Source organism: Sinocyclocheilus rhinocerous, unplaced genomic scaffold, assembly GCF_001515625.1.
Source record: "Sinocyclocheilus rhinocerous isolate Xijiao unplaced genomic scaffold, SAMN03320098_v1.1 scaffold1182, whole genome shotgun sequence".
Taxonomy (NCBI): domain Eukaryota; kingdom Metazoa; phylum Chordata; class Actinopteri; order Cypriniformes; family Cyprinidae; genus Sinocyclocheilus; species Sinocyclocheilus rhinocerous.
The window spans coordinates 170,665-179,878 of NW_015624203.1; the positions used below are offsets into that span (position 1 = coordinate 170,665).

Here is a 9,214-nt window from a genome sequence, read left to right on the forward strand (position 1 = left end):
CTTTTTTATCTTTAAAAACTGTAACAGATAAAAATAAAAAAGCTACTTAACTCATTGCAATATTCACAATGCTGATTAATTTTATTTCACCACAGAATATATTGTCGTATTTCAATATATATTACCCAGCCCTAGTGATTATAACTCTTTAGTCTTTGCAGCAGTATTGTGTTTAGTACCAGAACAACTCATCATCCACTCTTCACTGTCTCAGCATTTTCAACTGCATTCACTAATGCAGCACGAGTGCATGAATATTTCAGAGAACAAAAAGATGTATACGCTTGCCATTGATGTCAAACTGCTCTTCACTTTCTCTTCCTGCACATTACTCAGCTGTCCATCTGTTTATGTCCTTTATGTGTGTTGTAACTTTGTTCTCGTCCAAACCCTTTAATCAATGCCAATCACTAACTTTAATCAACTAACTTAATTTTGGGGGCTGGTCTGCATGTCCTTGAGTTTGTCCAAATTATGCTAACAACCCACCGTGCTATCCTTGGTGGTGGTAACTACCCTTTAAATTTATCTGATACTCAAGTAATCTCTCAGAAACTCTACTGTGTCTGTTGCCATCTCCAAACCAAGATCTGGTTTCATATCTATTCATAAATTCTAGCATTATTGATTTTTGTCATTCCAGCATCATTTTATTGGATGGTGGTGGCTATAGAGTCAGTAACATGGGCATCTGTTAAGTTGGGCATTTGTTCATACTTCAACTAGACACCCAACACCATTCCATCTGTTCTTCCTTTTTTGTTCTCCATCCCTCCCTCTCCTCCTTCCCAGCAGTCACTCAATGACAAGCGTAAAAAGAACCTCTTTTCGCGAAAATTCCCTTTCTACAAGAACAAGGACCCCAGCGAACAAGAAACAAGCGATGTGGAGCGTAAGTACATTAGCCGTGTGCAGGGCAGGGTAGCGCCACACGCGGCTACACCAACACCGCTGAACAAAACTCCTGCTTCTGTAACAACCCTAAACATGATGGCTAATTTGGTTGATCTCTTCTACTGTATGTCATTGTGAGATAATTTAGGGACCGTATGTCCATCGAAAACCACTGAAGTCTCCATATCTGGGTTTGTTGCGAGGCATGAGCAGTGTTCATCGGTAAGACGTGATATGTTGTTCCGGTAATCATTGTTATTTTTGTGGTTTTCTCTTGTTCCGTGCTCTCTGCCGACTGCTCCACAGGACCTGAGTGACGACAAAGGCTTGAGTAAGTCCACAAAGGCCACAGCAGACCTACAGAACCCCACCGGCCCCACCAAACTCCCTTTATTCCCCAAAAATCTCTCTTACACGTTTAGCAGTGATGTTCGGTTAGAATTGTGTTGTCTGCAGCCTGTGTTATATCTAGATGGCTGTAAAACACAAGCTTTGCAGATCCAGCGCTATGTTCAGGTCCTTTGTTGCCTACTATGCCCTTAACATGTTAATTCTGCTCCTCTTAAAGGGGTATAGTTCACCCAAAAATGAATTTTCTGTCATAATATACTAATTTATAAATTGACATAATTTATGTGTTGTTTTATACCAGGATGGAAACATGTTTAACCATGACAATAACACAATGAAATTTATGGTGGCAGTTTCTAGAGTATTGCTTAAAGTGATGGTTCACCCAAAAATTAAAAAAGTACTCACGTCTTTCCAAACCTGTATGCATTTCTTTCTTCTGAAGAACATAAGATATTTTGAAGAATGTTGGTAACCATACAGTTTCCCATTGTCAATGTCCCATTGACTTCCATTGCATGGGCAAAAAATACAATGGAAATCGATGCGAATTGAAACTGTTTGGTTACCAACATTCTTCAAAATATCTTTTTTTATGTTCCACAGAAGAAAGAAATTCATACACGTTTGGAACGACGTGAGGGAGATTTTCATTTTTGAGTTTACTATCCCTTTAACAACATTTGCCTTATAAATGCATTGATTAAATAGCGGTGCTTATTATGGCTAATACTTCGGTGTAGGGTTTCCTAAATGGGGGTTTGTGAGTTGATGAAAAGATATTAAGTAATTAAATTGAATGGAACATTAAAATAAACAAATGGTGCAGCACAATTAACTGACATAACACTAAAATAGTGATATATTATATTCAGATGGTCGTGACCATAAACCAACACCAGAGAAGCGTGAACATGCAAATTAAATTAAAATCTCAGGGGATACTTCAAGTAAATATTTTACTTCTAAGGGGTTCAGCTGACAAAAAAAGTTTGGGAACCCCAGGTTTAGGTCTTTGAACAAATGCCTAACCCGAAGAATTGAACATTGGTGTGTAACTCGCATCTTTTGCTTTACTTATTCTCCCCACTAAGCAATTGAACGTAATTTTTTGCCTAGTGAATCTAAAAAAAATCCTAGGGCTTGGGGTGTGGGCTCTTTTAACTTGCCAGTAAGCAACCACCTAGCAACTGCGTAGCAATGCCTTGGAAACCATGCACAAGACCTTAGCATTGGAGCAGCGAGTTTTGCACCATTCTGTTTTCTTCAGAATATGTAAAAATGTAGTTACTGCTGTGATTTTGCTTCGGGAGATGAGTTTGAGATGTGCTTTTGGGGACAAATCAAGTGCAAATAATGCTAAATTTAACTCTCATGTTCTGTTTGATGTGGGCACTGAGATACACACTCCCTTCAGTTCTTTTTTTTTTATTTCTTTCAAACAGAAGCAACTACAGTATAACGAGTTTCTGAAAAATACATGTCTACATTGTGATACAGTCTTCAATCATTTCTACATACTTGGTCAAATCAAAAATGCTAAAACAATATGAAGGGAAATCAGAAGATAATTTTTTTGGTTTTGGGTCCGTAATATTTGAAAGAATTATCATATGCTCACCAATACTGTATTTATTTGGTCAAAAATACAGTAAAAACAACAATATATTGTGATATATTTTCACAACTTAAAATACTTATTTTCTATTTTAATATATTTTAACATGTAATTTATTCCTGTGATGGCAAAGCTGAATTTCAGCAGCCATTACTCCAGTTTCAGTGTCACATGATCTTTCATAAAATATTTTTATTTGTTGATTATGTGCTAAGGAAAGATTTCTTATTATTATCAACGTTGAAAATTAGGGTTGGGCCAATAGACGATGCCATCGTCCATTGCCGATGGCTGATAGACATCACGATGTTACGCCGGCATTGTGATCTCCCCCCCGCCTTTTTGAATGCACGATCGCTTTTTAGTTTCACTAACACTTTCGAGATTCACGATCACACGTACTCTGTTTATACTATGGAGCGGCAGTACTTACAACACATTTTACAAGATTATATGTTTGTCAGTGGTACTGAGGATCTGCAAATCATTCGCCATCGTCCTCAGTCATCTCTCCTTACACCGTGTCTACACCGGACGCAACAGTTGTCGCGTCGCGCCGCATCAGCTAAAGTCTGTCTACACTGGATGCGACAAAGCGCCCGTTGAAAATCATTTGAAATTTGTGTCAGCACGTCATAAATAAAACCACTTTAGACATCATCCGATGCCTAATTTGTAGACATCGCCCAACCCTATTGAAAATAGTTGAACTGCTTAATGCTTTTGTGGAAACTGAGATTTTTTCAGGATTTTTTCTTAATTTTTTAAATTAATTTTTATTTTTTGATTAATAGAAATCATTTATTTGAGATCGAAATATTTCCAACATCAATGTCTTTACTGTTAGTTTTGATCAATTTAAAGGGGTCATGAACTGAGAAATCAAATTTCCTTCGAACTTTTGACATATAAGAGGTCATTGTGCTATAAAAACATCCTGTAAGTTTCAGAACTTTCTCCTTAGTCTAAAAACTGCTTATATTGAAGCCAATCTGCCAAAACGACAGCTTGTGGAATGTGCCACTTTATGACGTAATAGTGTGGCTAAACACCGCCTCCGCAGAAGAAGATCAACGCCTGCTTCTACATCACTGCCTGTTTAGCTCCGCCCACTGATTCACACATATAGTGTAAATAACGAGAGAGGCAAAGGCAGGTCCAGACAGAAACCAAACGATAAACTTTATTTGATGAACTTTATTTTTAATGAATTTCCAGACCGCATCAGTAAGAACTTGGTCCTTTGTTCACTTCATTTTCACTTCATATTCGTTTACAAACAAGGCACAATTTGACACAGGATTTTCAGAAAGATTGAAACTAAAAGACGATGCTGTGACGACAATATTGGATCTGACGGTAATGTTGCACCACACAAGTGTGAGTAACTGTTTTTATGATGTGGTCACTATTGCTTTGTCTGTTATTACAAATCGTTGATATACTGAGTATTTATGCATTTTTTTTCACAGCAGCGTTCCTCTATGAAGGCTGTAGGCTGTCAAACATACACAGCTGTTAGCCAATCATAGCAGTGGGCGTTTACTTCCGAGTCTACAATCCACAACACCTATTCAAACGTTCCAATGAGGAGGGTCAAAACAAGACAGAAAATAGCCTATTACTACTAAATTATGATGTTTTTTGATGTCAAAGTCTTGATAACATTAAGTGGATCTCAGAGAACAATACAAAATAAAAAACAAAGGCAGTTCATGACCCCTTTAATGTATTCTTGCTAAATAAATGTATTCCTTTCTTTAAAAATAAAATAAATTAAAATAACCCCAAACTTTTGAATGGTAGAGTGGAATCAACAGAACATGAGGGGTTAAGATCAGCATGGCTGATAGGAAAAGGTTATTTACAATCTTCCATAATGCCTAAATGTTTAGCATATGCGTCTTCTCTTAGGCTTCTACATTGAGACACTTTTAGGTGGTGGAGTGGAGCCCCTCTGTCCATCAATGTTCACTGCACCATGACTGTGTTAAGACCCCCGACAGAATTTCTTACATTCAGAGGCAATTAGATGATTAGATGTTTTTCTTTGACTGCTATAACTGTGTCCAATTCCGAGTATTGGACACCATACTTGGCTACATGTCACGTCACTTTCACTTTAAATGTTTCATACTTGTTTTATAGAAGCAAATTTATGATAAATTGAACAAAATGAGATTAGCTTCAAAGCCTCAAATGTCCTGCACAAGTTCTTAACACTGCCATCTGCTGGTGACTGATCTTAGAGTTGTGTGACATATTCCTGCAAAGCTTGTTTTTGTGTCTGTAGTGTTTATTTTCCTTCTTTATGGTTTCAGAGCATGTAACTTCTAATGCCAGCGATAGTGAAAGTAGTTACCGTAAGTTTGCGTTCCCCTTTATTCCCTTTCATCGTTGTTATTGAATTCATCTCTTTAAATTTCATGAGTTTGAGTGTTTATTTCCCTTTGTTCCCTCAGCTTTCTTTTGTGTTATATGCACACACATACTTGAAAGATGTTTACTATTCAAGACCAACATCAGAGTCAAGATTTTACACAAAAACAATTTAATGTAATATTTCAAATAAAATAGATATTTTGATCTTTTTAAAAATGCAGTAGCAAAAGCCAAGATAATTACAACACACTATTAATTTAACCGACAGAAGCTTCTTTTACTCTACTATGCTTTATAGTTCATAAGCTAGCTATATGATTTGCCCTACATGGCCGTTTCAGGTGATAAAACAGGTGCTGGTTATCTGTGCACCTTGCGTAGTGATCATGCTGGGTACACAGCATATTATGGCCTGGAATATTACCTTCAAATAAGATGTCACAGTCATTTGAACAGCCTGTGGCTTTCAGTAGTTTTGTAACTCGCCTGTCATTCATATCGAGTGGTCTGAAAAACCTCTTGAACTTTGTTAATGCTACATGGCTCTCAAATCTCATCTGAACAGAGTGTGAAAATTAGAGACTACTGTTCAAAACAAGAGCAAAAGAAATGCTCAACATCAGTTTTCAGTTACATTTCAATCTCACAAGTCTCTCGCAGTCTTTTAACCTGTTTAATAATTTATACACTTGTTGTTCAAAGGTTTGGGTTTGGTAAGATTTTTAAATACATTTTTATTTATTTATTTTGTAAATATTATGCTCAATGCTTTTCAAAGCTCATCAAAGCATAAATACAGTAAAACCTGTAATATTGTGTAATAAATTCTTTATATTTAAAAACATTTTCAAATGTATGGCAAAGCTGAATTTTCAGCATCACATGATTGTTCAGAAATCATTCTGTGCTGATTTGGTACTCAAACCTTCATTTTTATCAATGTTGCAAACCGTTTGAAAACTGGGATGCAGTGTTTTTTTTTCAGGATTCTTTACTGCTACATTTAATTCATGTGTGCTTGCTGAATAAAAGTATTAATTTCTTTAAAAAAAATCTTACTCACCCCATACATTTGAACAGTAGCATACATTATGAATAATTAGTTACTTAATGTCCTTTAGCTGTTAGATCGCATGCTAAAGTCCTCTCAGAGAAGTTGCTGTATGAGAGTATCTAAGACATATTTAAGATGAAAAAAATAGTTCCACTTTTGAAAACATATCTCTGAATTCTAGTAGATGCTTCTCAAAATCCTCTGATTCAGAGTTCATGCGAGTTCAAACTGTTTGTAACGCTGAGGAGTGTTTTACTAACTTTAGTTGAGTCTATACATGCATGTTGGGTTAATTAAATTTAACTACACAGTACATGAAGATTTTTGAACTCAGTATTTCTGTCTCTACTAGGTGGACAGGAAGAGTATGTCCTCTCATATGAGACAATCACGCAACAGGAAGGTGAGTGTCTTTCATTATGGCTTTCTTTTATTGTGGTACATTGGTTAATATCACTTCATTTAACTGTCAGTGTGTAATTCTGCTTGACTGATTGATCGTAAGGACCCATTGTAAGGTTATTATTGTGGTTTACAGTGAGTTATGCTCGTCCAGTGATTGTCCTTGGACCCATGAAAGACCGGATCAATGATGATCTAATCTCTGAGTTTCCGGACAAGTTTGGATCATGTGTTCCCCGTGAGTACATAATCATGGTTTTATCATTTCTTCTGCAGTATTTCATATCGTCTGCATTGTTTTAATGGCCATTACTGTACTTTGACCAGACACGACTAGACCAAAGCGAGACTACGAGGTTGATGGAAGAGACTACCATTTTGTTATTTCACGGGAACAAATGGAAAAAGACATTCAGGATCACAAGTTCATCGAGGCAGGCCAATATAACAACCACCTCTACGGGACAAGCGTGCAGTCAGTGCGAGAGGTTGCAGAAAAGGTGAACGAGTTCCACTTGTTAAGAAGTAATAAAGGAACTTATAGCAGTAATAAAAAATGATTTTTTTTTTTTTTGTGAGAGTGACATGCTGACCTTCAGATTTGCATTGTGCTGCATTTTTCTAATTTCTCATAAGACAATCTATTTTTCATTGTTCTTTAAGGGCAAGCACTGCATCCTGGATGTCTCCGGCAATGCCATCAAACGACTCCAGTTAGCACAGCTCTACACCATTGCGGTGTTTGTGAAACCCAAATCAGTGGAGAATATTTTGTATGTTATTTTTACTATTGTATCAAAGGCTCATCAAACACACAATAAATGCTAAAGCTTGATTATTTTTGACTGATTGGCACTAGTAATGTGTCCTCTGTGTCCTTCACAGAGAGATGAATAAGAGATTGATGGAGGAGCAAGGCAGGAAGACTTATGACAGAGCCATGAAACTGGAGCAGGAATTCCTAGAGCACTTCACCGGTGAGAACGATAGAGTAAACTTACCCACATCCCAGTCAGCTGTGACCTTTCTGCTTAGTCATTTTTTTAACGTATACCTGTCCTGCAACGAAGCCATGCCCTGCATTTAAAGTATTTTGACACACGCATCCAATTTTTCATTCCATTCCAATATTCATTTATAGGAATAGATCACTAAATGAAAATTCTGTTATCATCTGCTCAGCCTTATGTCATTCCAAACCTGTACAACATTCTTCTGTGTAACATAAAGAAGTTTTTTTTTTTTTGCTGTTCATACAGTGAAAGTTAATAGGGTCGAAAATAACATTGGACCCCAGGTAAATTTCATTGTATCGACAAAAAATAAATAAAATGTTTGTTTTTTTTTTAACTCCTTTTAATATTCATAGAAGTACGCTGGGAGAGTAAATGATGGCAGAATTTTCATTTTTAGTTGAACTATTCCTTTAAAACGTAAAAATCATCATTTGTTGATAAAAGCCAAGCTTACTGATTATAATTTGATTAAAAAGTACTCATAATTTGCACAAAACCACTGCCATTCAAATAATAAATAGGTTGTGATTTTTAATAAAACATCACAAAAAAGGTGGAGGATGTGCATCTTTACTGTGTGGTTTGTGGCTTTATATCTCCTCACAGTAAATAACCTTCAGCCAGAGGAAAGATTGCCTGGAGTATTTACAGGAGTTTTGCCTGGAGTCTTACTATATGATGTTTATTTTCAGTTTAATTCAGTATTCAGAATAAATAAATGTTACATTTTCCAAAACAGGACATTAAAAGAGGAAGCAATCGGTTTGGAATAAAAAAGTGGGGTCAGACGTTTGAAAACAGACCCACTGCCCTTTAGTTTCTATGTATTAGTGCTCACACAAAAGATTTTTGAGTTTTATATTGCTTTAACAATATAAACATGAAATTTAGTAACACCAGCTTAATTCACACAGATTTTAAAATATGCGTTGACCAACAAAAAGTGCTGCTTGGTTTGAAAGTGACTTCTGTATGAGGTGTGCTTCATACCCCACTACATTAATGACTATCGACAATGAACCTTTGTTGCTGTGAAATTTCTCCAAAATGTTGCTAATGTGGCTGCACCTCAGGACAAAACAAAATTGTCCAAATTTAGTTTTTGTGTGTGTTTATGATACAATACTTTTAAGTATTCCAAGTATTATTTACTTTTGATATTTGTAGGATTTTCTTAAATATTACTAAATAAAACTAAATACCAGTGGCAAATCATTGTGGGCCACCTGTATCCAGTCCCAACTTTCCTGAGAATTTTTTATATTTTTCCATTGAACATGGAGATCTCTGATACTCATTGATGGTCATCTTATCTTTCCTTTAGCCATTGTGCAAGGGGACACATTAGAAGAGATCTACAACCAGGTTAAGCAGGTCATCGAGGAGCAGTCTGGGCCGTTCATCTGGGTTCCAGTCAAAGAGAAATTGTGAGACGACTGGAGACAAATAAACCTTATTCTTCTTTAAACGTTTTTTTTTTTTGTTGGTTTTTTTTTG

General features: G+C 36.2%; 1 protein-coding gene across 23 annotated transcripts in view; it reads left to right on the forward strand.

Annotated features, from left to right (window-relative positions):
• Window positions 1–9,214, forward strand: part of dlg1a (discs large MAGUK scaffold protein 1a) — a 139,327-nt gene extending 130,113 nt beyond the window's left edge. For 14 of the 23 annotated variants that reach the window (XM_016550557.1, XM_016550583.1, XM_016550574.1 and 11 more), the window contains 8 exons: window positions 793–892; window positions 5,185–5,226; window positions 6,652–6,702; window positions 6,838–6,939; window positions 7,029–7,201; window positions 7,365–7,474; window positions 7,587–7,678; window positions 9,042–9,214. In XM_016550557.1, the coding sequence (XP_016406043.1) occupies window positions 793–892; window positions 5,185–5,226; window positions 6,652–6,702; window positions 6,838–6,939; window positions 7,029–7,201; window positions 7,365–7,474; window positions 7,587–7,678; window positions 9,042–9,148 (777 nt within the window). In that variant the 3' untranslated portion in view covers window positions 9,149–9,214. Of the gene's footprint in view, window positions 1–792; window positions 893–1,200; window positions 1,226–5,184; window positions 5,227–6,651; window positions 6,703–6,837; window positions 6,940–7,028; window positions 7,202–7,364; window positions 7,475–7,586; window positions 7,679–9,041 lie in introns of all 23 variants that reach the window. The other 9 variants (XM_016550592.1, XM_016550599.1, XM_016550639.1 and 6 more) reach the window with 3 other exon arrangements.